This window comes from Hibiscus syriacus, unplaced genomic scaffold (assembly GCF_006381635.1).
Source record: "Hibiscus syriacus cultivar Baekdansim isolate YM2019G1 unplaced genomic scaffold, ASM638163v2 tig00014370_pilon, whole genome shotgun sequence".
NCBI classification, from domain to species: domain Eukaryota; kingdom Viridiplantae; phylum Streptophyta; class Magnoliopsida; order Malvales; family Malvaceae; genus Hibiscus; species Hibiscus syriacus.
The window spans coordinates 754,047-780,416 of record NW_024062323.1 but is presented as its reverse complement, the minus strand read 5'-3'; the positions used below and the strand labels follow the sequence as shown (position 1 = coordinate 780,416).

Sequence of the window (26,370 nt, the reverse complement as noted above, 5' to 3'; positions counted from 1 at the left end):
AGAGGACATGCGATATGGACGAAATATGTGTCTTTTATTCTTTGCTCTATTTTCGTTACACGATAATGAGCAAAGAGGGGCAGCAGAAGACACCTAATTTCGCCCGCGTGTAACAACCCAACAGCAACCCCTCATCCTCCGACGCAAGGAACGTCAACAACAACAACCAAAAGCAACCAAAGAGCCTTAGAAGTCTATTTTGTATAGGATTCTAAAAATAGTCTGATTTTTCCATTATAAATACATGTAATCCATATCATTTGGAGGACCAAAGATTTCCAGCAAAATCACAGACAATATACACGAAAAAGCACAAAAATACAAAGGGGGAACTTTCGCTGGATTTTCAGAAGAAATACAAGTAAGATTTTCAAGGTTATTTGTTTTCTTTCTTTACATTCGAATATATTTTCCTTTTCATGCATTTATTTGCTATTTAAGTTCGGTATTTTTTATTTTTTTACAGCAAAATATGATTTTTATTTTTCCTTTAAAAGAAAAACACTAAAATGCTCATGTATATCGAATATAAATAACCTCCATGTTTTCTAATATCCAACGACCTCAGTTGCAGCAAATAATAAAAAATATAAAGGGGTAGATCGAAACCTTACCTATGTCGAGGGAGCGTCGCCGGAAGTCGAAGGGTCGACGTCTATGGGCGGTTGAAGCTTGTATGTTGACTTGGGGGTTGTTTGGATTATTTCTTCTCTGGTTTGAGTTAAAAAAGAAAGGAGAGGGATTGAGTTTTGTTGAAAAGAAATGACGGGTAGATTAGAATTTGGGGGATAAGGAAGTGTTTTTATTTTGATTTTGGGTTAATCTCACCTAGGGTACCTCAATTTCTTGTCATCTTTTACTTAAAGTGTTGGGTTATTCGCGTATAAGTCCCCTCAATTCCTGTCGTGTTTTGCATAATTACCACCAAATATATGCGTAAAATTGAGTTAAGTCCCCTCAAATATTGTCGTGCTTTTGTATTCCAGTCCCTAAAACTCTACATTTTATTTATTTCATTTTCAGCACTTCAATTTCATTATTTTTAACTTAGTCATTAACATGTTATATTTCCTGTTTTGTTTATTTCTAATTTTGGCACCTTATTTTATGTCTATTTTATTTTAGTAACTATTTATTCCTAATATAGTACTGCTTTTCTTATTTTTTTTTCATTTCCTTTTATTTCCTTTCTATTTTTTTATATTAACTCTTTGTCTTTGTTTGTTTTATTTATTTATTTTTTACTTTATTTATGATCTTTTTAGGATAATTTTAATTAATCAAAAGTTAAATGATTATGATCGAATTTTTAAATTTTAATTTTCGCAATTAAGACAACCGATAAGTTAAATGGTACTGAAAGGGCAGTTCAAGGGTGCTAATCCTTCCTTGACTGTAACCGACTCCCGAGCCCGGCATATTTCTGGTACAACGCAGATCAGGTAAGATGGTGTCCGATCTACCTAATATCGCTTTAAAATGATCGGTGGCGACTCCAATCCATATTTTTCAAGTCGAAGCCTAATTTCAGGGCCCAACCGAAAGACGGTTACGACAAGTTTCAAATAGAATAATTATAGTAATCAGTCATTTCTTAATACCATTAGAGAAGACATAATTAATTATTAAATTATAAAAAAAAGATACAGATAAACATCATAGTTGTTAATAAAAAATAAACACCGTCAAATGCTAATATTAAAGTATAAAATTAAGAAATTTTCACTCATGCATCACATTGAAATAGTTTGTCTATGGGTTTTGGGCTTAAATTACCAAAGTAGACAAGCCATTCCAACCCTAAAGCCCACATAATTTCCAGTAGCCTCCATTGCCTTCCTTAATCTCTTCACCTTTCCCCTCCCCCACAATTCACAATCCTTCCCGCCATCTCATCACCAGAAACTGACGCCATGGCTCCAAACCATCACCGTCACTCAAGAAGCTCCGCCGTCTTTTTTCCGATCGACCACCTTAACCACTATTATTATCCATTGATTCAACCTCTCATCGTACCGTCGGATTTTCGTACATTTCTAATTTCAGAGTTTAAACATTCCTCTACCCAGCTCAAATTCAAGCTCATCTAAACCTCGGCTTTTGTTTATCTGTTTGTTTGGTGAGAAATGGCCAATTTGAAGAGCTTTGGCGCTTGCTTGAGAGAGTCTACGTTCCAGTTTCCGCGTCCCAGTCGCACCGATAACTACAAGAGGTTTTTTTAACTTTTTTTTATTTAAGATAAGATATTGTTCTTTTCATTTCCTTTTCTTATTCTTCTTTTGTTTTTAATTGTAGTAGTCGTTAAATTAGTTAACTAGTTTATTAATCAACGTTATTTATTGGCTGATTTGGTATCATGAATTGAAAATTTGCTATGGCTTGGATTTGTTTGATTTAGTCCTTGATGGGTGTTATCGAGAACGAAAGTTAAATTTCGGTTGGAATTTGATCTGCTTGCTTGCTTTGTAGGAGGATAAATGTAAAATGGAGATCCCCGCAAGCAGCAGTGATACCTAATTTCCATCTCCCTATGCGCAGTCTCGAGGTTAAAAATAGGTAACTAATGAACTGTCCACTATTTGAATCCGGTTGATGTTTAAATGGGCGGAATTTGTTATTTGTTTGCCTAGTTTCACCATTTCTGTGATAGAACTGCATTTCCACCTGAGTTCCTTCTTGAAATGTCAATGTTTGCGGTGTTAGTGTATCTGTTTGTGGTCTTTTCTTATAGCTGCTATAATCAATAAGCTTTGGATGCGCCATTGACAAAATTCCGTTATTCAAACCTTTATTATGGAGCACTGAAATTAACATAACTGAACTACATGATACTGATCCATGCATAATTTCAATTAGAAGAATGGTATCATACATGTTACCATCTTATGTTTGAAGTTGGTACTTGTGTAATCATCCATACATGGTGGATACCTAAGATGTATTAGTTCTGTGATGATGGTGCCATGCATTGTATATTCACTGCGTGATATGGTTGTCGTGAATCTGTAGCTTTAGATTTGTTGTAAATGAAGCTCTGTTTTGTAAGAATCACCACTGTCGATGATTTTGCCTGCCTTCTGCTTTGCAGGACATCAGCAGAAGATATAAAAGCTCTTCGACTGATAACAGCCATCAAAACCCCGTATCTACCTGATGGAAGGTTTGATCTTGAAGCATACGATGACTTGGTGAATATGCAGATTGAAAATGGTGCTGAAGGGGTAATTGTTGGTGGCACAACCGGTGAGGGTCAGCTGATGAGCTGGGATGAACACATAATGCTTATTGGCCATACTGTCAACTGTTTTGGTGGATCGGTTAAGGTGATTGGCAACACAGGAAGCAACTCAACCAGGGAAGCAATTCATGCCACTGAACAAGGTTTTGCTGTTGGGATGCATGCTGCTCTTCACATCAATCCTTACTATGGAAAAACCTCTCTGGAAGGTTTGGTTTCTCACTTTGATAGCGTTCTGCCAATGGGGCCTACCATCATATACAATGTGCCATCACGAACCGGCCAAGATATTCCTCCACGTGTCATCAACACTGTAGCACAGAGTCCTAACTTGGCTGGTATCAAGGAGTGTGTTGGAAATGACCGCATTGGACAATATACAGGTAATGGTATTGTAGTGTGGAGTGGGAATGACGATCAGTGCCATGATGCTAGGTGGAGCCATGGGGCTACTGGGGTAATTTCTGTTACAAGCAATATGATTCCTGGCTTGATGCGTGAGCTCATGTTCGGTGGTAAAAACCCTTCACTTAACGCAAAGCTCTTACCTCTGATTGAGTGGCTCTTCCAGGAGCCTAACCCCATTGGCCTTAACACAGCCCTTGCCCAATTGGGGGTCATGAGGCCAGTTTTCAGGTTACCGTATGTACCTCTTCCACTGGCAAAGAGGGTGGAATTTGTTAATCTGGTCAAGGAAATTGGGCGGGAGAACTTTGTTGGAGAAAAGGACGTTAAGGTGCTTGATGACGATGATTTTGTCTTAGTTGGGCGATATTAGTTTCTTTTGTCAATGTTCAGGACTCGCAGCTAGTGTCTTGATTTTGACTCTGCAATTTTAGATTTTCGTTTATAGAATGACAGGTAAAGTCCACCCGTTTGTTTATTAAAAAAGAAACATATGGTACTGGTGATGCCTATGGATATTTGAATATTTGCTTGTTTAGACTGATTTTCCTTGTACTTCGTCATGGACGTTCTTTGGTTTCCACGGAAAGGTGTTCGTTCTTCTGTGTTTTCGGTAGTAGTTAATTTTGTAATTTTGGACCATATCTTTCTTGCATTAGCATGTGTCAGATGAAGCCTTTTCCTTCCAAGTAATAATTAGGATATTGATAAGTTGTTTCTTAAACTTATCAAATAATACATTTAAATTCACAAATGATAAAACTCAAAGGAGAAAAAAAAGTTTACAGAACTTGGTGTTAAAAGAGAGTTTTAAGAAATTTGTCCTACATTTATTTCCCAAATTTTTTTTAATATCTTATATTTAATATGAAATCGAATCTAACTCGCAATTTTTTCCATGTTTTCTACCTTGGATCACTCGAACTAAGATCTTACTCAAAGAAAGCCAATCCTTATGTAGATAATTTTCTGTTACTTTTCCCTTTTTTTCAAAGCCATGCTTTGATTTGATAGTCTTATTGTATCATGGGTTGACATGCACCATTGATGAGCGCCGCTAGAGCATCTAGCTTTCACGCTCCACCAAAGCCTCGAAAACGTGGTCCAAATCACAATCACCGTGCCACCAAATTTCAGACCAGAAATCCATGGACATCTCTTACTCCCACTATTACATTCACTTGTCCCTCGACATTCTTTTTCTGTCTTTTAATCGTAACATTGTTGTATCAATTAGTCACTAGCAATAGATTGAAACATGATTTTAGACTTTTAGCATGCTCTCGTCCCATCCAAGGCTAAGGATTCATAGCTCGACCCACTCATCGCTGCTTTAGAAACCAGATTAAACCAAGACAGTTTAATTAGTGATGAATGTGAATGAACTGGAAACCGGGAAGGAGACGAGAAATAAGAAATTACAAGAGAAATTACAAGAAATTATAGATGTTAACTCAAAAGAAATTTTAGAATCCGAATAGATTAATACTTGTACGACGGCAGGTGGTTGTCCCGGCTTTACAATGGGAGGCCCGTGCGTTCAACAACACAGAGAATAATTGTGATCATAGCTACATTAGCTGTATTTCCAACCATATGTTTGCCGTCAACACCTTCAATGTGGGTGGCTGGAATGGCTTACGGATACGTAAAAGGAATGGTACTGGTCATGGCCGGGGTTTCTGTAGGTGTATCATTACCTTACTTTGTTGGTTCTGTCTTCCACACCAGAATTCAAGTGAGTTTCAAAACTCCATTTCCTACAACTTCTCCTGAGGTTTGAGTCTGTCTAGTTTTTCAACAACAATCAGATTACTGAAATCTCTTGTTGTTATAACGTAGCGGTTGTTAGAGAAATATCCAAAGGAAGCTTCGATACTGAGACTCGCCGGCGAAGGGAACTGGTTTCATCAGTTTCGAACTGTTACGTTGATTAGGATCAGTCCATTACCCTACATTTTGTTTAACTACGCCGCTTGGGCTACCAACGTCCGTTACATTCCTTACTTGATGGGGACTTGGCTGGGGATGTTGCCTGAAGTTTTCATTGCACTCTACAGGTTACAACATCCCACATCATTGATTAAAGTCTTAAACCATAATTTTGTGTAAAACCAACCGTTTGACTTTTTTTTTTTTTTGTAGTGGGATTTTGATACGATCATTTGCAGAGGCGACACAATACAGGAGTCTTACTCCCGAACAGATAATATTCAACGTCTCTGGATTTTGTGCATCAGTGGGGTCTACCATCTTTATCGGCGTCCGCACCAAGAAGAGACTCGACCGGCTACACCAGGAAGTGAGTTAGAGCTTGAACAAGTTTCCAAGAGAAAGCCAATATAGAAGACATAATTCACTGGTTTTTGTTTTTTAAGCTTTGTTTAGTGAAAGGAAAACAATTTGTAACTCCCATTGTGCGTGATGTATAACTGCATGAATATATCTTCTGTACTTTACTAAAAGATTAATCAAGTTTGTGTATGTTTTATATATGAAAATCTGTATTATACATTATTAATGTATATTGGTTTAAAAAACAATAATAAAAGAAAATACAATATTCTAAAACATTTTAATGAAAATATTATATTGGTTTAAATACATGACAGATACTAACAAATTCAAGCGTTCAATATAAAAATAATAATGATTAAAATGTATCATCACATGAGTATAAGATCAAAATTCACCGTTGGGAACCCATGTCCATCCCACGTTTAGTGAAAGTAATTTTTTTTTGAAATATTTCCTGATAATCTAATCAAATCTGCTGCAATGGAGTTGGAAACAAACACGCTAGATGCCTTAGACGTGCGATTACTAGAAATAAAGGGAGAGAAATTTCAAAGGCAAGAGGAAGGAGAAAGGCTCTCTCTCTTCATTGCTGTTTAATTCGTCTACATTCCCTAACTACGTCCTACATTACTTGATTTTTTTCAATCTTCTTCATTTCAATCCTTTCAGCTGCCCAACGGCTACGTCCATCTTGTTTGATGATGACATCTTTTATTTGGATCCAAATGAAATTTTTGATGATGTTAATATTTTAATTTTTTTGAATGATATCAAGCGAGACAGTTTCAACGTTCAATAAACACAAACTAATTATCAGTAATCTCTTATCCGATCTACAACATTTCTGTAACTTTTTTGTTTCGAATTTGAAATCATTTTCTTTGTTTTATATACGCACGCACATGCTTGCGTTTTTCTTGATGTTTCAGTATGAATTCTAGGAAAATGGGGTTGATTTCGGGGATTTTGATGGGGATACTCTTCGGAGTTTCATTGATGTTTGGCTTGCTTCAAATGATGAAGTACCGAAGCAACAAGCGAATCTCAAAGGTAATTTATTTGTTTTCTTTGATTAATTCAGTTTCTTATTCCTTTGCTTAAGTCATCACAATCCGTTGATCTTCGATCTCCTCGTTAATTGTTGCTATTTCCATTGATTGATGAAATGAATTGAAGAGAATTCTAAAGTTATTGAAAAAAGGTAGATGCTTCATTTGGATCGCATCCGTATGAAGCCTGAGTAAGTTCATTTCTATTTTCCCCGTGTTATACTCCAATCCATCAATTCAATGTCATGCTTTCAGCTGTTTGTCTTGAATTTTCCTGTTTTAATTGTCAAGATTTTGTGTTCTTGACAGTGTACTTAAAAGTTTGCCTTATAGGGCTTTGAATCATAAGAGTTTTCTTTAAGAGATATTGTACGTTTATGAAGAGCATTAAGGCAGTTGTCTGTTATCAATAGGAGCCCAATGAATATATTTGATTTACCACCTAGACCAACCTGGCCAAAAGGTGTTGTGTTTTGAACGGAGTGTAAGGAATAGCTTTATTGCACAGTGTAGAGATCGACTCATTAAACAACCTGCATTTGTTATCAGTAGATATACTTGGTTGTTTGGTTGAAGTTTGAGTATTTCTTGAAGGAACTGTGTCAGCAGAAGCATCCTCGAGGAGAAGGAATTATTTTTTACCAAGTTAATTTAGAATATGATTACATGCGGTCGGCAGTAATTACTAATTATAAACTAATTAAGCATTATAAGGTGGTTTTACAATATCTTTTTTTTATGCCAAATTCTGAACAATTTTCTCATCAATTGTCTACATTCATTATACATTAAGAGTTTGATGCAAAAAATATGCGGGAAAAGCATATGTCCCTGCCTTTTCAGTTAGGTAATGGGTTGCACTTTAGTTCGTCTTAATGGAAACGGAACTTTTCATTAGGGTAATTTAGATCTTCTGATTTGGTCAATTTTAAACTTTTGATTGCATTAGTCTTTTTAAATGCTTATTAACCTTTATATTTGTCTTATTTGTCAGGCAATTGATATAAGAACTCTTGGGTCTCTCAGTAGAGATGATCTTAGGAAAATCTGTGGTGATAATTATCCTGAATGGATATCATTCCCTGTCTATGAACAGGTATATGTAATGCTGTTAGATTAATTGGTACTTTTAGCCTTTTTAGGCTACTATGATTGTTAGTAAGTTTCCACGCACTTGATTCAACTTGTTGAGACCAAACTTCTCTTGATTACATCTTCAAAGAATAGATACATCTGTATGTGTTGGTATAGAAAAATGTGCTCCCGTTTTCTTTATTAAGATTTCATGCAATGTATTTGCTTACAGTCACACTATGTTGGTTCTTTTAGGCAAAATGGTTGAACAAGCAATTGAGCAAATTATGGCCTTTTGTTGCAGAGGTACGTTACTTGTTATTCTTGTATCTTGTTGCTATAAGTTTCAGAGTATTTACTATGCAAGTAAAAGGAACTATCAATATGGCTTTCATGTAAAGGTTTTCCATCATAGCAGATTAGATTTAGGCACTTCGTTCTGTACCTATGGTGTTTTCTGAAGTGAAAATAATGACAATGCTCTATACGCGGCTTGTAATTAAATATTCTTTTATAGTGGAAAAACGGAATTGAATTTTGAAAGGTAAATGAATGGAAGAGTTAAAAACCTCTGATATGTTTAAATGGCTTCGCCGTGATGAGTTTTGAGCCAAATATTGTTTAACTTGTTTATTTTCAGGCAGCATCAGCTGTTATCAAAGAATCCGTTGAACCGATCTTGGAAGAATACCGACCTACAGGAGTTAATTCACTGAAGTTCAGCAAATTGTCCCTTGGAACTGTAGCTCCGAAGATTGAAGGTATAAATCTACGGATTTTTCTTGGTGTAACTTCATCTTCTATCAAGGAGATCCATTTACAATTGTTATGGCCGTCTTTCAACCAGTGCTGCTTTTCATGTTATTAATCCCAAGGATTCATTTATACATGTTATGTAAATGTATGCCGCATATCTATATATGTCCTTTTAAGCATTCCTACCTGCCTGGTTACTTATGGAAAATGCAGGTATTCGTGTGCAGAGCGTTAAGAAAGGTCAAGTCACGATGGATATTGATTTTCGGTGGGGTGGTGATCCAAATATCGTTATAGAGGTTGATACTCCTGTTGCTTCAATACCAATTCAGGTTGGGGCATTAACAACTTTCAAACTTGTCATGCACAACCTTTCAAACTTGTCATGCACAACCTTTCAAACACTATAGCATACGATGTTATTTTTGCCATCTTTATATTTTGAATCTTATGAGATGGTACTTTTGTGGCTTCCTGTTATCGCTTTCCTCATTATGCAGTTGAAGGATTTTCAGTTTTTCTCCAATGTTCGAATCATTTTCCAACTTACTGTTGAGATGCCTTGTATTTCAGCACTCGTCGTGGCTCTTCTTTCTGAGGTAACAATAAGTAATTTCTGAATGGCTTCGATTTGTATAGATGTTTTGGTTTAACTAACTTTCCAGGATGTTCCACAAAAACATTTTATTGTGCAATAGACGGCACATGTGGCTTGCTTTGTTGTAAGATTGTCTTGAATCTGGAGAAGAATAAGTTCTGAAAGAGAAGTGGTTATATATAGTTTTTACTGAAGTGTATAGGTGATTCCTATACATGAAGATGTCCAGCGTTGTAGGTGTCCTTTTTGCTTGCTAGCCCCAAAATTTATATGTTTTCATTCTATTTCTGCTATGAAATGCTATTTATAAGTGGCTTTAATCAAAATTCCGAAGAATGAAGTCGTATAGTTTTTGTGGAAATCGCTGATTCTTTCATAAACCCTATCAGCCAAAACCTAGAATTGATTACACTCTGAAGGCTGTTGGTGGAAGCTTAACCGGAATTCCTGGAATTTCAGACATTATGGATGTAAGTTTTTTGGTGCTTATTTTTACTTCTTTGAAATATGTTAGTCCAGTGATATTTCATTCTTAATTTCGTAGATACACTCATTCATTTTGCTGACCAGTTTGGTCATATTTTGTAGGATATCGTGGAGTCAATTCTCACAGACACTCTTCAGTGGCCGCACAGAATTGTTGTTCCAATGGGTGGTACAGAAGTTGATACAAGGTAATCCCAAAAAAAGAATCATCAAATTTTATAATGTTTTTAATTTTTGAATGTCGATACTTTTCCGTTTGTCGGATGAATGTCACTTCTTTCGTTATGCAGTGAACTAGAGCTTAAACCAGAGGGAATGCTGAAAGTTACGGTAGTGAAAGCCAACGATTTAAAGAACAAGGAGGTGATTGGAAAATCTGATCCTTATGTGGTTGTGCACATTCGTCCTCGCTTCAAATTTAAAACAAAAGTCGTCGATAACAACCTGAATCCTGTTTGGAACGAAACCTTTGAGTTAATTGCAGAAGACCGAGAGACACAATCACTCACTGTAGAGGTTCTGAACCACCCTTTCTTTTCCTCCTTTTATATTGAATATCAACGTTGGAAATTTCTAATTTTTTTAATACTCTTGAAAGGATTACGTTTTACCTTGAACACATTTTTGTCTCATTTCTCTTGAAATATCCCGACATATGCATCTCCGGATATAGATATTGAAATATGATCCTCTATGGAAATAAATACACAGAAAAACTTCATTGAACATATCCAATATGAACCTTTTTTTTCTGAATTGCACATGCTTATGTAGGATACATATCTGTGTGGACTTCACAAGATTTCTTTTCCGTCTGTTTTGTTTATGTATGCTTGCATACTTACTACCATCAATTTATGCAACATTCGTTATGGCTTCAAACAGGTTTTCGACGAGGATATTGGGCAAGACGGGAGATTAGGAATTGCAAAGCTTCGTTTGAGTGAGCTGGAACCAGAGAAACCCATGGAGGTTGACCTGAGGCTTCTGGCTTCACTTGATACACTTAAAGTAAAAGACAAGAAGGACAGAGGAACTTGTACCCTTAAGGTAGATATTTTGTTTTGGACTTTGCTTTGATGTCATTTTAACTAATTGTATCTGTTTTGTACTTTTAGCTTTTGTACCATCTGTTTAGCAAGGAGGAACAGGCGGAGGCGGGGGAAGAAGAGAATAGAATCCTAGAAGCCAAAAAGGAGTTGAAAGAGGCTGGAGCTATCCAAAGCACAACGGCTGCAGACGATGCAACAGCGACCGCACCGGGTGGTTCTGGTGGGATCATGGGGAGTTTTGGCAGTGGACTGAGTAAAGCAGGGAAGTTCATGGGCAGGACAATAACTGGGCAATCTAGTAGAAGAAGTAACTCAAATGCTTCAGTTTACTCGACTAAGTGATTCAAATGCTTCTTCATTGTTTGGTCTTTAATTAAATAATTCGATTATTTTATGATTTTACTCTTGATTTTTTTCTCATTTATCATTCATTTTAAATTTATTTTTTTTACCAAATTATTTTTATTAATATATACGTTCTTCAATTATTTTAGAATATATATGTAACTTTAATTTCTCTTCTATTAATATATTTTTATTTTTTTAATGTAACCTATAAACTTTATTTTTATTTAATTTAATCATCCAATTGTATTTTTTACCAATTCTTTTCTTCAATCAATTTATTAATTTTTTATACTCATGTTCATAATTTATCCTCAAAATATCTTATTTAAAATATAATATTATAAATATATATATAATTTTAAATCATATCCAATTTTATAAATACATTAATAATTTCACTAAACAACAAAAGACAAAGAATTAATTTTATAGTTGATGTAAATCTCAATCTTACATTATCCTTTATCGTAATAATACATGTCGTTTTCAACCAATTCATATTAAATAAAATTCAACTCATGCAACTATTATAATATACTACGCGACATTCTAACAATATTTCAACACCTCAAAATCGTGATATGCGTCATAAAAAATTCTTTGATAAATTCTCATAGAATTTAAACTCTTTATCTTAAAAAATAAATCTAAAATTATTTTATTAATATATCATAATTTAACTTACGCACTTAAAATGTGTTTTAAATTGAAATTTGCACTAATATCAATTATGAAATTAATAACTAAACTAACAAACAAATGTGATTAAATTAAAATTGACTTTACAGATTTAATTAAAATATTTAAAATTTAATAATAAATTTAAATTTCACACTATCATTTAATGAGGTTCAATGCAATTAAACTTTAAGAATATAAGTACTAAACGTATGATGTTAATCATTTTTACTATATTTATCAATTACTTGCTTAACAATCAACACAAATACTCAAAAAAAGGTGGGAAAAGTCAAACACAAAGGAGAGTCAACTTTAGGGCCTGTTTGTGTGAGGGATTTCATTTTCCTCAAAACACTTTCTCTATTTTCAAACGGGTGGTTGGGGAAAATCAGTTACGGTGAATGGAAATCAAACTACAGTTAAAAGGAAAATATACTCAAATCTCGTAAAATAATTTACCGAAAAAACGAAGCATTGGAAAATTTGGTTTCAAAAGTTTATCCAAAGTTAAAACTTTTTGCTTTAATGTGATGTTAAATTGTTATGCACTTAGATAATGTTGTTGTTTTAGTTTATTGTAGTCTTAATTGTGTTTATGTAGTGTATTACTAATACAATTAAATATCAATGTTTAATGTTATATAATACTGTATCAACATTTGTTCCTTTTTAATGTAGGTATAAAAATATATTTTTATGGAAACATATTTTTTAAAAAGATTAAATCAATTGAATTCTAAGTATAAAAAAATTATTTGCAAGTTAAAGTATTAAAAATAACGTTAAAAATGTCATTGAATAAGAACCATTGAATACAATAATGAGTGGTATTAGATTTTAATTTGATGTACTTATAAAAATAAAATATTATAATATATATATATATAATTTTGTAAATTTGTTTATATAAAAATTAACTAAATAATATGCGATTAAATAATTATAATGTATGTTCATTTCATTGAAAAAATAAAAAATCAATTCCAGTAAAAATTACCAACAACGTAAAATAAATTACACAACATCATTCAAATACCAAAACATATTTTTCAAAATTCATTTTTTAAAAATTATAATTCATTTTTTAGAATTTCTTTTTCAAAAACTAGTTACAATGAAACAAATCCTTAGGGTGCTTTTGGTCCATGGAATGTAAGATTACCGACGGAAATATGATTACTAGAATGTTGTATTTTGTCTTTGGTTCGTTTAGCAGGAATGTAAGATTACAATGTTTACTTGAATGAATAAAAGATTATTAGAATGTATATTTTACCAAATTGTCTTTATTATATATTTATTTTTTAATAAGTTGAATTCTACTATAATATTACTATAATTAATTTATATATTTTCTTTAAAAAAGTTTAAATTCATAAAATTTATATAATTTTTTTATAAAATTAAAAAGATAAATATGTTTAATGAAATGATAAATTTTTATTTTAATCTCTTAACTTTATATAAAATTTTAATTATGGATTTTTTTAAATCTAAAATAGTTTAAGGATAAATTTACAATTTAACCTTGATTTTTTTTTATTCAACGACAAAAGAATGATATTTTAAAAAAAAAATTAAAAGCATTTTTAGTTTAAAACGCCGAGAATGTAACAATACCTAAAAAAATTATGATAATCACATTTTTGATAATTTACTCTCAAAATATCACTGTTGAAAATAACTTATTACCAAAAATTAAAAATATTTGTCAATTAAAAGAAAGAATGAAATTTCATTCACTCAATAATATTAGATACTCTGAACCAAACGCCCCTTAATAAACTTGGTAGCTAAGGAATCGTACGCGAATGATTCGTCGGTGGTGACAAATACTTGCCCGAAGTCCGGATTCCAAACAGCGGGCGAGTTAAGAGTTTTGATCAAACACTCGAAGTCAATATCTAAACGTAATACCACCATACGACATCCTTTGATCTAAAAGATCCAACGGTTGTCCGATGTCGATGAAGCTGTATGTTCCCCAGATTTAAGATTTTAGATACGATTATTTTAAACACACAAAATTTTCAGTATTATCTTTTAGCTGAATCAGATAGCTTGATAGGTTTTCACGTCTCGCTTGGCCAATCGATCATACCGAAGTGTTAGAGAAACTAGCTTCGATGTCCGGCGGAGGTGGCGACGCGCCACCGGCACTCACTGCCAATGGTGGCGAATTCCTTCTTTCCTTACTGCAAAAGCCTCATTCAAAGCAACAACAACATTCTCCATCACTGTCTAGTGTTACTGCCATGCTCATACCTCAACCGCAACAACAGCAGCAGCCGCTGCCCTTAGATCCTGCCGTTGCAGCTGTTGGGCGCGCACTCCCTTTGCCGCCATCTTGGCCGTCGAACGGACGTGATCTCCAGACTCCGCGGTCGCAAACAAACCCTCCGCCTTTGGCGCTTAATTTTCTAGGGTTTCCCTCTTCATCGGGAAACCAATTAGTCGGTAATCAAGGACCTTTAAACGTTGACTTGAGAAGGTCGGGGTTTCCAGGTGTTGATAATAATAACAGTCACGTAATCCAGCAGAAAAAACTCCTCTTTGGTTCTTTTCCTAGTGATATTCAAATCCTGCAGAAGCGCGAGGGTTTACTTGATGGGAATTTTTGCTTGAAACACCGAAGTTGGATCTATCGGTCTCGGAACAGCAATCGGTTTCAATGCTTAATTCCAATCCAAATTCGAGTCCATATGCCTTTCAACATCAAAATTCTGTTGAAAGAGGAAAGCAACGGCAGAATGTTGGGAATTACAGGCCTCCCTCATCAATGGAAACTATAAGAGCGCCTCCAGGGTTTTCAGGGAAGCCTAGAGGAGGAGGGAGCCGGGATTTAGGAAGTAGGAGGAAGCATGTTGAGGACAATGTAGATAAACTAAAAGCTGAATACAGTCATTTGAGTGGTGACAATGAGATGTTACTTCGTGAACAGCTTGATATTGAAGAGTTTCTTTTGGAATCGAGTAGGGTTAGTTATAGAGAAGGGTTTTCAGTGCGTGATAAGTTTAAGGGGGAAGATGGTGGCCAAGTGGATAAAGTTGGGGAAAAGCTTGTTGATTCCTTGTTGATTGAGGAAGAATCTGATGATAAGAATGATAAGAAGCAACATGGTCGTGAGAAGGTAAAACTTTCCCCAGCATAATTTTACTTTTATTACCTTGAAGCCATCACAATGATTTGTGAAGCTCTGAGAGTTCAGAGACTTAACGATTATGGAGTAGCCATCCAGGTGTGGATTTTAGAAAGAGATTCAACAGACACAATTATTTTTGGGTACTATATGCTTAATAGATCACTTATTTATCTTATCAAAAAAAATAGATCACTTATTTAGTTTGTAAAATTAGTTTCCAATGCTTTGCATCATAAGTTCAAATGGTGTCCAAATGTACTCTAGTTTAAATTTGGTATTGACTTTTGATTTTCATATCAGGAATCCAGAATAGATAACAGAGGCCAAAGGTTACTCAGCCAGAGAGTTAGAATGCTGAAAAGACAGATGCCGTGTTGTGGTGACATTCACAGGCTAAATGCACCTTTGCTTGCTATTTATGAGTCACTTATACCGCCTGAGGAGGAAAGAACTAAGCAGAAACAGATATTGGCATTACTTGAGAAACTAGTTTGCAAAGAATGGCCAAAAGCACAGTTATTTCTTTATGGATCATGTGCCAACTCTTTCGGGGTTTCTAAAAGTGACATTGATGTTTGTCTTGCATTTAATGAGGAAATTAACGACAAAGCTGAAGTCTTGTTAAAGTTGGCAGATATTTTGCAGTCAGATAATCTTCAGAATGTACAGGTTGGTTATATTGCTAACTCCTTTAAAATTTAACGCAAACAACTATAAGTGAGATCTTACCTCATGATTTTTCCCTTTTAAATTGGTATTAAGATAGTTTCCTAGATTTTCAGTATGTTCTATTAATGTTCTCAATTTGCTAATTTGGCTTTCTTTAACTGATCAGTTTTCTAATTTATTTTATTTATATCCGCTGCTTATGGCTTTTTTTAAAACTTGATTGTTTTATTACTTTTCTGCTTTTCTAGGTGGATGTTAATATAAGTTGAGAATATTGTTCCAAATTTGAATAAGTACATGCACCCTAAAAAGTCTTTAATTTATACCCTTTATTCATTATCTGATTTATATTAGTTTTTGAAGATAGGTTCAGTATTCTTTGTTATCTTTGTGTTATATTTCCATTAAACTCTTCCTTTTTGTTGTCCTTTCCTGCTACTATGTTTTTATGAAGTTTGTACAGATTCTCCTTAAGTGTAGACTAACACTTACACAGAAAATAGAGTATAACTTACCATTTGCCTCCTGTGCAGGCATTGACTCGTGCTAGAGTCCCCATAGTAAAGCTTATGGATCCAACAACTGGAATTTCCTGTGACATTTGCATAAACAATGTTTTGGCTGTAATAAATACTAAGCTTCTACGGGATTATGCAAAGATAGATGCCAGAGTACGACAGTTAGCTTTTATTGTGAAACATTGGGCCAAGTCCAGAGGGGTAAATGAAACTTATCGAGGAACTTTATCCAGCTATGCGTAAGTTATTTACAACTATAATTCTATTCCAATAATCAGCAATGTAATTCTTGTGCAGCAAATTCCAATTGGTGCTAGTGGCTAGGCTGTTTAGCCTGCTTTGGAGTGTAAGCATAGATAAAACTACAAGCTAATGACGGTCACTGTAGTTAGGATTTGTGCATCTAGAAAAGAGTAGGAAACATTTTTGCTTGTGCTCAAGTTTTGTCTTTAATTAGCATTTTCTTTGCAGGTATGTTTTGATGTGCATCCATTTCTTACAGCAACGTAGACCTGCTATCCTTCCATGCTTGCAGGTGCGTAGGATTTCTTGCTTCCCATATCTGCTATTTCATATGGCTCATTTATGTTATTTCTTGGTGCAAAAACTTATGGAACTCAGTAATTTGAATTTTTATCTACCTTTACTAGGGGTGAGCAAAACTTAATGGAATTTAATAATTTGATATCTATTTGTTGCGTCGCCATTTTCAATTGCATAATATAATGAAAGTGTGGCAGACAATGAGAGTTATATAATGTAACTAGTGGAAAAGTCTGTATGATTGTTTAATATGTTTTCATGACAAATCTTACGGTTATTAATTAGCATGTGGTTAGTTCCATGTTGGATCTATCACAGCCTCTATTCCTTTGCGTGAAACATTTAATGAGAAGCTTTGTTTTTCTATTTCTTTTTACTTGCCAAGTACTGTGATTGAATGTTGTTGGGTTAACATTTGAATTTTGCTTTTTTTTCTAATTCTCTTTCAGGGGATGGAGAAAACCTACAGTATCACTGTGGATAATATTGAGTGTGCTTACTTTGACAAAGTTGAACAACTTAGCAACTTTGGCTCTCCTAACAAGGAAACTGTTGCTCAACTGGTGTGGGGATTCTTTAACTATTGGGCGTATGGTCACGATTATGCAAATTCAGTAATATCTGTTCGCACAGGAAGCATAATCAGGTGAGATAGAGATTCTCTCGACAATTGCTGAACATGCAAGTGCAAGTTAATTGCATGAATTTATGTCCCCATCTTATGCTAGATGCCTTGCCGTTCTGGTTCTTTCAGTTCTAGAAATTCGAGAGTTCTACAATATTTGGGCAGGATGAAACATGTTTCTAATCTTTTAGAATTGCTCGTAATTTTTGTGTGTGTGTGTTTTGGGGGTGGGGGGAGGGATTAGATTCAAATCTCATTTATGAAATTTCTTTGTACAGTAAGCAAGAGAAAGACTGGACAAGGAGAGTTGGAAATGATCGGCATTTAATCTGCATAGAGGATCCGTTCGAGATTTCTCATGACCTTGGACGAGTAGTGGACAAGTTCAGCATTAGAGTTCTAAGAGAGGAGTTTGAACGAGCTGCTCATATCACACAGTATGATCCAAATCCTTGTGTAAAACTCTTTGAACCTTATGTTCATAGTTAGCTAAAATCTCTTGCCTTGACCAAGTGTGCCCAATTTTGCTTGGGCTATAGTTTGTATTTAGGGCGCCTGGGTTTGTTCATTCCCCATAAATGCAAAGAGATATCGGGTTTATGTAACTTTTTTCTTTTTCTTTTTAGATTTCTAGTTTCTTTATAATCAATTTACATTACATTATAATTGTATTATGGTATTAGTTCAAGAAACAATTCAGAGAAGATAATGTTATGGTATTAATTGCATATATTACATATCCGTAATTAATGGTGTACCATGCCACATCAGTAGAATCAGTAATTAATGATGTATAATTCCACTCAATCTTGAGAAGAGGTGGAGTGAATCTGATGGAAGAGACGAAGAAGCCAAATCTTATGAAGCATACCGAGTGTAACGCGAAAGACAAAATGTAGAACCCTATCTTATAAAGTTAAATTAGTTTTACACTAATACGACGAGTCATATTCTTATAAATGGAATTTTCCTCATAAATATATAAAGCAATAACAAAAACAATTCCATTGTAGAAGATGACGGCCCATCTATCAAACAATCTCCTCCGGCATTCTATCACCAGCTAATTTTGGAAAGTCCTTTTGCAGCAATCTGGGTGAGAACAATGCTATCAGCAAAGGGTTCTTTCTCAGGCAGGAAACGAAATCATCTCGGCTGATTCTCCCATCATTGTCCGTATCAAATAGGTTGAATAGCCCATTGACCTACATGAACCCATCGGTGCATATTTCGGTCACAAAATGACACCCAAAAATTTACTTATTGCATAACCAATCTATACACTTCTCTTATTTACCTGGTCTTCATTCAGGTCTGGAATTGCCTGTCGAAGGATGTCTGCCAACTGTTCCAAAAGAAATTAGAAACAAAAGAGCTTTTAAGGTACTCTTCTGGGCACAAGGCACAAAGTATAAAAGCAAGCAAGAAAGAGCAGCATACTTCTTCATACAGTAGTTATCTCCCCTCACATCACATTCGGCAAATGCCAGTTCGCAGGCTTGCATGAATAGTGGTTGCTTCATGACATGAGCTACTCCGAATAAGAACTGCCACGAAGAAAAATAAACCAGTATAGTAAGCCCCCAAATAAGCAATGTTTATTCCTTCTCTTGGTCCAAACTAAGCTATTTGAGTGGCTAAAAATTACCAAGTGAAGTTAGTTTATTCTTCCTAATTCATGTATCCTACTAAACGTAGCATCAAGGCAATATGGTAGCAGTAGTGGCAATGACGAAGAGAAGGAGGTGATGAGTCCAACCATAACTTGCAGGGGAAAGGTAGTGAGTCCAAAGGCATTCACAACTTCATAGTAGATCAGAGCAGTATGATTTTCCGTGAATATGTTGCCATCGACATGGTCAGGCAGAAACATGCTATAGCGTGATGCTAACATGCAAAAATTAAACAGAAGTAGACAATTCGAGGGAGGTAGTAACCGGAAGTAGAACTTACCTGCTTAAATGTAATCGATCCATTCTTCTCCACATCTAGGAACCCAAAAATCTGTACGAGGAAATAATCACAATACAATCAAAAGGAAAAGGTGGCAAAACTAAGCAAACAAGATGAAAGTGTTCATAGTTAATCAGTTCTCAAATATCAATAGACAGGGGTAAGGGAAACTGACCTCTTCAGAAAGTTTACATGCCTTTAATCGTAGAACCCTCAAAAAGTCGTTAAGTTTAACGCAACCGCTGCAAGAAGAGATGATTTGAAACATAAAAAATTACTAAAAAAGAAAGGAGTAAACATCTTTCTGCTTCCACTACAAGTCTAGATCTGCTACATTAGCAATACCTAGTGTCAGGGTTCATTGAAAGAAACTTATCAAGAAAGTCCACAGCCTCCAAGCTGCTTATCTGAAACAGCTGCATAATGATATTAAATCGTTTACCAAGTCGGAAACTGAATTGACGAAAAATGTAGGGAGAAAGCAACTTCATAGAAACCAATGTGGACAATGTTAAATCAAGTTTTTCATAGAAGACAAAGAGAATGAGGTATGTTTCAAGAGAGAAGAGTTTCAGTGCCCGACTCACTGATTCAATCCTGGCCATTTCAACCATATAATTCCAGGGTCTTCCCTGCAAAATTTATGCTAAAAAACTATTAACACGAACTATAAAAAGACAGTTGAATTCAAAGCTCAATATAGAATGAAAACAAATAGATATTCAGATGAAGCACAAGTTCATAAAAAACCATTGAGAGAAGCACATACTTGTTGTACTTCAGCAGCTTTCATGAGGAGCATTAAATCCCCATAGGAATGAGATGTTTGAACAACATTCAGAGCACTTGCCATAGCTTGACGAGTCTGCCAACACACATATGAACTAATCAATAATCTAAAAAACCCAACACTACAGAAAAAAAAAACATACATTACAGACTACTTTAACGAATCTATACATTGGATTTGAGCTCTTTAAAAACTAAAAATACACACCAAGGGCGAAACGAAGTAACAACTACAAATGACAAGTATAGACTCACCCTCTCAGCAAAGTGGACAGGACTTTGTATTTTATTGTTTGGGGGCATAATGACAGGGAGATATTCTACCTGTCAATTAAGAAAAAACGTGAAATCGATTTTTTTTAAAAAAAGTGAAATCTGCTGGACTTTGGAATACAACATTGAAACTTTGAATTGAATGAGCTAGATAACGGACCTCCTTAAAATTATGAAACTGAGTAAACATCCTAAACATGAGCTTAGCCAAAGAAATAAGCCCCCTAAACAATCAAGACCAAAAGTAATTAGCAAGTGCGAGGAAAAGAAAAAAGAACATTAGAGACCAAAGAAATCAAGTCCTACCAAGATTGATCAAAGGGTACATGAGGATAACGAACAATAATGGGTTGAACCGGATGACCCGGGATGAATGCACCAAGTTGAAATGACATAAGGACCTTTCCATTAGTTGTGGTTCCCTCTGGAAACAGTAACACTCGAGGAAATTTATCACATGCAGCCCTTCTCTGTATTCATATCTTTGAAAGCACGCTTCTGTATCAGATAGCTAATAAATTGATAAAGAAACCTATGGAATTATTTCTTTAGACTTAGCTAAGGCCTAAGGGTGTGTTCGAGAAAGCACTAAACATTTTCAAATAAAAAAGTTGAAACATTTAACTATTTTTTTAATTGTGTTTGATAAGGGTACTAAACTTCTACTTAATGCAAAATTTTCAACGGAAATATGTTTTTTCTTGAAAATATTAAGTTTATTTTATTTTCTTAAAAAATTATTTAAATAAATTATCTCATATTTTAAATAAAATAAAATATTCAAATGGTTATTATTTTTTATCCAAAATTATTCTAAATTTAATTTTTCAGTTTACCAAACAATGCTTTAGACTTTAAACATTTGTAAAGCTTCATTTCCTCAACCCAAGTTTTGAAACGAGAAGGTCAACAACCCAAAACACAGATGTTAGAGAAACTTTCTACCTTTATTTCATGTACCGCATTCTTTTCAGATGCAGGTGAGAATCTATTGACATATATAACCTATAATCCATAAAAAGAACAGCTTTAGTGCACGAAAACAGAAACTTCGTAAGAAGACAACTAGGATTAAGATTGTACATTACCTGCACTGCTCTAATTATAGTTCCGACAAAGGGCATTGAATCATGGGACTCTGATTCAACGATTGTCGGAAATAATTCATAGAAATAGAATATGGGTTCATGATTCGATACAACAATTGGAGCAATCTCCCTTGGAGCTGATTTTCTTTTTTTTTCTAATCCACTGATAGCAACAATAAAATATTTATATAAAAATTATTTATATACTAGCTCATATTGAAATTACTTGCGATAACGGGAAGATTAATATGTTATTCAGCACCGTAAATAAAAAGGGCATGTGATACTACGCCCATGACTGTAGAATTATTAGACATCCGTCGAAGCATTTTTCTGATAATCAGTTGCTTGACACATTTCTTTATACAGAGATACCAAAACAGTTGAGCCCCAACTGAATGATCCGACAACTCGAAAATCGACGAGTTGACGCAACCACATTCAATGAATTTGGTTGGGAGATTTATCGGGCATCAAGATCCCTCCTATGAGTCGTAATATGCAAGTCCGGACAAATATTTTAGCATCTTCCTCGGAACAGACGTCGCTCAACTGTTTAAAGTTTATAACCAATCATGATAACGATATTCGACCACAGTTGAAATTAGACAGGATACGTCCAAGATTCTCCTCGCATAAAGAATGTCAATTACCATCTGTCACACCAGAAATGACATCCCAATCTACCGAAAGCTCCGATGTAAGGAAACATCCTCCAGCGTAATAGTGCACTCCCTACACGATAAATGAAATGTGTATGTCTCTGGTCTCCACCTCTCGATCAGTGCAGAAATAAAGTTGGATTCAAGGTTACAATGCCATTCATATCTAACTATGTAATCAAATTCAGCCTCGCCTAAATACGTCCAAACAAGATTCGATATCTTTAACTTAGTGTTACGAATAAATGGATCTAATATACAATCACTCATCTAATTAAATAAATAGTATACAAATTAATACTAAAAAAACAAAACATTCAAAATAATTAACATAACACAATTTCAAATTGTTACCGAATTTACAAAATTACTCGAGATATGATTCATATCTAAATGCATCAACCCACATTCTATTTTATAACTGCAAAACATAAAAAAAATTAACATAGTCAAATATAATAAATTAATACAATATTTAATGATTATAATATAATAAAAAATAATTTTACCTTTTAAAAACAATAACATAATCCACTTGATACTTGTTAGAAGGAATGATAAAAGTAAGAAGGAGAGTGTTTTTTTTGTTGTGGTTTGAGAGTTGTATGAGGTGATAATTAATGGAGCGACAGACGGTTGGGGGTATTTATGGAAGGCGCGGATCATGTCAGTTTTCCTGTAAAGGCGCGAGTGGTGATTCGTGCATTTTTTGCGTGGCGCCAGCTCGGACGAAAACCTAGGGATGCACGAATCTTCCGTCCATGTCAGCAAATAGTTATTAGATCGGAAAAATTTGATCAATGGATGTCTGACAGGTAATTATTAATTATTTAGGGGAGGGATTTTAGAATTTGAAAGCGAAAACTGCTTGTTTTTTTATTTATCTTTATTTATTTATTTGGTGTAAATATTTGAGCCGGACGAGAAGAAATTCTCATGTCCCATTTTGAGGAGAATTTGTAGGGCCCTATCCTAATTTTTATTTTGCTAAGCCCACCGCTAAAAAACATACTTTCTTACTATTACGAGATTCATTTGAGTATGAAATTCAATCCTGGAAGTATATTTACTACTCAGGTTTCGATATATATATATATATATATATATATATATATATATATATATGGACGAGATCTAATTATATAATGTAAAATTTTTTAATTTTACACTTTTCATGATAATTTGATAAAGAAAATTAAAGATTGAGATGAAAGGAAATGTAAAAAATTTCATTGAAAAAATAAAAAATTAATCTAAATCTTTAATTTTCCTTATCTAACACTAATAAAAAGGATATAGAAGCAACAAATTTTATAATAAGTGTACGTGGATCCTAATTAACTAGCCAACCAACCAACTAACTAAATAACTACAAATATATATATATATATATATATATATATATTCATTTATATTATAAAAAATAAATAAATCCATATATTTGATAAAAATTATTGTATTTTATACTATCCGTATTCGAATAGTTTAATTTTTGAATTTATTAAAAATTTATATTTAAAATTATTTCAAGTCAGTCAGATTAATTTAGGTTAATTAAAAGAAAATCTTGTAATGTATCTTTAATTATATCAATTATTATCTATTTTATAAAATATATTTTTAGAAAGATACATATTTAAATGATAAAAAATTACTTTAAATAAAAAATATTATTATTATTATGAAATAATTCTGAAAGAATAAAATTTTTATAAATAAGAATAAATTGATTAGGTTATATTTCATCGATTATGCTAATTGCAGCTAATAAGCTAATTTCATATTTTGGTACATTAATGAAAGTGGGAAATGGTTGTAATATTGTGTTTGAAAAAAAGAAATCCCTAAATAATTCACTCAATCAATTATTTTTCGGACTAGGGTGTTTGGAACATTAACTTGGAAAAGATCCCAAGATTACTGCATGTCTTCACCCCATTTCTTTCGAACATTTCGAATCATGCAAAAAAAATACAAAAATTAGAGAAAAATTATAGCTTCTGGAATCAAGACGTTGCAACCATTTTTATAACGGTTTTGAGCGGGAACCATTAATCCGAGCCAAAATCATTAGTATAAATAGGCTTCCATTCAATATCATTAAACACACGAAGATTAAGCAAGCAAAGTCATCACTAAGATCTTGAAAGAATGTAAGGAATGAAAGCTTGCCATCATTGGAGGGAAACACGTTTTGGGTGAGTCTGCTTTTTCCCTACATTTTTGGTTTGAATAAGTCTTGGTTCAGGTATTTTTGGCCGATGATTTGGGTGTTTGGGTAGTATTTTGTAGGTTTAAGGTTAGGAAAGTTTGGTTTTGGGTTTGAAGGATAGTGTGTTGTTTTTTGTGTTCTTGAAATTTTAAGGGAAAAAGTTGATTTTGATCTTTAAGAAACAAGTTGGATTTGTTTTTGGGTGTTGTTAGAGGATCAAAATGGGTTTTAGAGGATGAGCATTTGATATTTCTTAGGAAATATGGGTGTTCTTAGGAATTAGCTAAGCGTGGCGTGGTGATTCGAGACTCATGCTTGTGTCTGTTTTATAGAAAAGAGCCTGAATCCACTGATCATCTTTTTTGTCACTGTTTGATGGTTTGGCCATTGTGGCAAAGGTGGTTTTCAATTTGGAATTTGCATTTCGTTTGTCCATGTAGTTTTGGTACTTTTCGTCTTTGTTGGAATGGTATTTCATTGTCTAAAGTTGGCAGGAAAGTGTGGAGTATTGAGTTATTTGGGTTCATCCGGTCCATTTGGTTAGCCAGAAATAATGCCATGTTAAATTAGAAAACCTCATGCTTAAATCATATTTTTGAGGTTGTTATGGTTAACATTTGGTTCAGGTACAGCTCTATTAGTCCTAAGTTCATTGCTTCGTGCAAGATTTCATTTCTAGCTCGGATGAGATTATTCAGATTAGATAGTTGGATTATTCGTGTTGAATGATGGTGTCGTGGAGTGTGTATTTTGTTGTCTGGTGTAAGTTATTGCTTGTGGTATTATGAGGTTGATGGTTTCTTTCATATCGAGAATCTCTGAGTGCGTGCTTATTGGTCGCCGGGATGGTCCCAGTTTCTATGGTGTGATGTTACAAATTGTTTTGTTTATGTGTCAGTACTTAGTGTGTTTTTACTCTTCGTGCTGGCCATGTGTATTACCGGCTGCTGCTGATTCCTTTGTGTTGAAAGTTTGTCTTTTATTCTGTTTATGTATGTCCCCTGCGATTGTTCTTTCTATTACACTCCAATGTGCACTCTTTTTCCTACAATTAGAATTAGAGAGGTTTTTTAATGAGACCTTTAAGGGGCGTTTGGTTCATAGAATGTAACATTACCTCCGATAATAAGATTATCGAAATGTTACATTACCTTACACATTACTGGGAATGTTACATTATTGTGTTTGGTTTGTTTGACAGGAATGTATGATTACAGTGTTTGGTTAAAGAAATAAAAGATTATTGGAATTCATTTTTTACTAAATTGTCCTTATGATATTTTTTAACAAGTTGAATTCCAAATATTCAAATGAAAATATTTATATAAAAATTCATAGAAAATATATTATTGTATTATTTTCAATTTATATATATTTTTTATTAAATTTAAATTCATAAAATTTATATAATTTTTTTTACAAAATTTAAAAGATAAATGGGTAGATTAAAAGAGTAAATATACCATATATTCTTTTAATCTTAATTAATATTTAAAAAGTTATGATAATTTGTGAAAATAAATTTTTGAAATAAATTTGTGAAAACAAAAGACTATAGTTTTTGAAATAAAAGTAAGGGTATTTTTGAAATAAATCTTTTGTTTCAAGGGCAATTTAGTCCAAGTTGAAGGGAAATAAAAAATACCTAAGCAAAGCATAGGATTAGCATTCCCGGTAAAAGGAGGAAAAATTTTACTGTTGAGAATATTTTATTACTCTCCTATTGAGAATATTTTCCATTCAAACGTGAGAATTAGAATCTGAAAAAAAAAATTCCCACCAGAGATCCTCAATTCAATGATTCAAACACCCTCTTAGGGTAGTGTACTCTGTATATTTCCAGTTATATAAAAAGTGCCCCTTTCAAAAAAAAAAAATGCAACATGAACTTAAAGTTTTAAATGTGTTTGT

General features: G+C 33.8%; 4 protein-coding genes and 1 pseudogene across 7 annotated transcripts; 4 read left to right on the top strand and 1 right to left on the bottom strand.

The window, feature by feature from the left end:
- The first annotated feature begins 1,836 nt into the window (after positions 1–1,836).
- Positions 1,837–4,252, top strand: LOC120207226 (4-hydroxy-tetrahydrodipicolinate synthase, chloroplastic-like). Of its 2 annotated transcripts, none has more exons than XM_039206746.1 (3): positions 1,837–2,212; positions 2,473–2,556; positions 3,089–4,252. In XM_039206746.1, exons 1-3 carry the CDS (start codon positions 2,127–2,129, stop codon positions 4,014–4,016), a joined length of 1,098 nt encoding a protein of 365 aa, XP_039062677.1. In that variant the 5' UTR covers positions 1,837–2,126; the 3' UTR covers positions 4,017–4,252. The 2 variants fall into 2 exon arrangements, with proteins under 2 accessions (XP_039062677.1, XP_039062676.1); XM_039206745.1 differs by having other exon boundaries at positions 2,470–2,556.
- Positions 4,253–5,234: 982 nt separating this feature from the next.
- On the top strand, positions 5,235–5,954 carry LOC120207148 (transmembrane protein 64-like). Its single transcript, XM_039206659.1, has 3 exons — positions 5,235–5,381; positions 5,486–5,703; positions 5,789–5,954. Exons 1-3 carry the CDS (start codon positions 5,262–5,264, stop codon positions 5,952–5,954), a joined length of 504 nt encoding a protein of 167 aa, XP_039062590.1. The 5' UTR covers positions 5,235–5,261.
- An 848-nt stretch (positions 5,955–6,802) lies between these two features.
- On the top strand, positions 6,803–11,298 carry LOC120207147 (synaptotagmin-4-like). Its single transcript, XM_039206658.1, has 11 exons — positions 6,803–6,991; positions 7,985–8,086; positions 8,320–8,370; positions 8,705–8,825; positions 9,034–9,152; positions 9,321–9,419; positions 9,808–9,888; positions 10,007–10,092; positions 10,195–10,420; positions 10,790–10,954; positions 11,023–11,298. Exons 1-11 carry the CDS (start codon positions 6,872–6,874, stop codon positions 11,296–11,298), a joined length of 1,446 nt encoding a protein of 481 aa, XP_039062589.1. The 5' UTR covers positions 6,803–6,871.
- A 2,719-nt stretch (positions 11,299–14,017) lies between these two features.
- On the top strand, positions 14,018–18,084 carry LOC120207225 (annotated as a pseudogene).
- A 427-nt stretch (positions 18,085–18,511) lies between these two features.
- Positions 18,512–21,675, bottom strand: LOC120207224 (lysophospholipid acyltransferase LPEAT2-like). Of its 3 annotated transcripts, XM_039206742.1 has the most exons (13): positions 21,586–21,675; positions 21,443–21,502; positions 20,804–20,967; positions 20,658–20,721; positions 20,480–20,548; positions 20,205–20,300; positions 20,023–20,067; positions 19,781–19,851; positions 19,611–19,677; positions 19,436–19,486; positions 18,919–19,029; positions 18,780–18,827; positions 18,512–18,687 (listed from the first exon to the last, which is right to left on the bottom strand). In XM_039206742.1, exons 1-13 carry the CDS (start codon positions 21,619–21,621, stop codon positions 18,514–18,516), a joined length of 1,056 nt encoding a protein of 351 aa, XP_039062673.1. In that variant the 5' UTR covers positions 21,622–21,675; the 3' UTR covers positions 18,512–18,513. The 3 variants fall into 3 exon arrangements, with proteins under 3 accessions (XP_039062673.1, XP_039062675.1, XP_039062674.1); XM_039206744.1 differs by lacking the exon at positions 21,586–21,675 and having other exon boundaries at positions 20,804–20,995; positions 21,443–21,499; XM_039206743.1 differs by lacking the exon at positions 21,586–21,675 and having other exon boundaries at positions 20,804–20,980; positions 21,443–21,499.
- Between the last annotated feature and the right edge of the window lie 4,695 nt (positions 21,676–26,370).

What these genes read in the sequence shown, in the direction of transcription:
- LOC120207226 (XM_039206745.1), top strand. Translation starts at nt 2,127, where the DNA reads ATGGCCAATTTGAAGAGCTTTGGCGCTTGCTTGAGAGAGTCTACGTTC. An exon ending in CGCACCGATAACTACAAGAG is followed by an intron (nt 2,213 to 2,469) that starts GTTTTTTTAACT and finishes CTTGCTTTGTAG; the next exon opens with GAGGATAAATGTAAAATGGA. An exon ending in AGTCTCGAGGTTAAAAATAG is followed by an intron (nt 2,557 to 3,088) that starts GTAACTAATGAA and finishes TCTGCTTTGCAG; the next exon opens with GACATCAGCAGAAGATATAA.
- LOC120207148 (XM_039206659.1), top strand. Translation starts at nt 5,262, where the DNA reads ATGTGGGTGGCTGGAATGGCTTACGGATACGTAAAAGGAATGGTACTG. An exon ending in TCTTCCACACCAGAATTCAA is followed by an intron (nt 5,382 to 5,485) that starts GTGAGTTTCAAA and finishes GTTATAACGTAG; the next exon opens with CGGTTGTTAGAGAAATATCC. An exon ending in GTTTTCATTGCACTCTACAG is followed by an intron (nt 5,704 to 5,788) that starts GTTACAACATCC and finishes TTTTTTTTGTAG; the next exon opens with TGGGATTTTGATACGATCAT.
- LOC120207147 (XM_039206658.1), top strand. Translation starts at nt 6,872, where the DNA reads ATGAATTCTAGGAAAATGGGGTTGATTTCGGGGATTTTGATGGGGATA. An exon ending in TCGTGGCTCTTCTTTCTGAG is followed by an intron (nt 9,420 to 9,807) that starts GTAACAATAAGT and finishes AAACCCTATCAG; the next exon opens with CCAAAACCTAGAATTGATTA. An exon ending in GAGGAACTTGTACCCTTAAG is followed by an intron (nt 10,955 to 11,022) that starts GTAGATATTTTG and finishes TTGTACTTTTAG; the next exon opens with CTTTTGTACCATCTGTTTAG.
- LOC120207224 (XM_039206742.1), bottom strand. Translation starts at nt 21,621, where the DNA reads ATGCCCTTTGTCGGAACTATAATTAGAGCAGTGCAG. An exon ending in CTGTCCACTTTGCTGAGAGG is followed by an intron (nt 20,301 to 20,479) that starts GTGAGTCTATAC and finishes GTGTGTTGGCAG; the next exon opens with ACTCGTCAAGCTATGGCAAG. An exon ending in CATGTAAACTTTCTGAAGAG is followed by an intron (nt 19,487 to 19,610) that starts GTCAGTTTCCCT and finishes TTCCTCGTACAG; the next exon opens with ATTTTTGGGTTCCTAGATGT.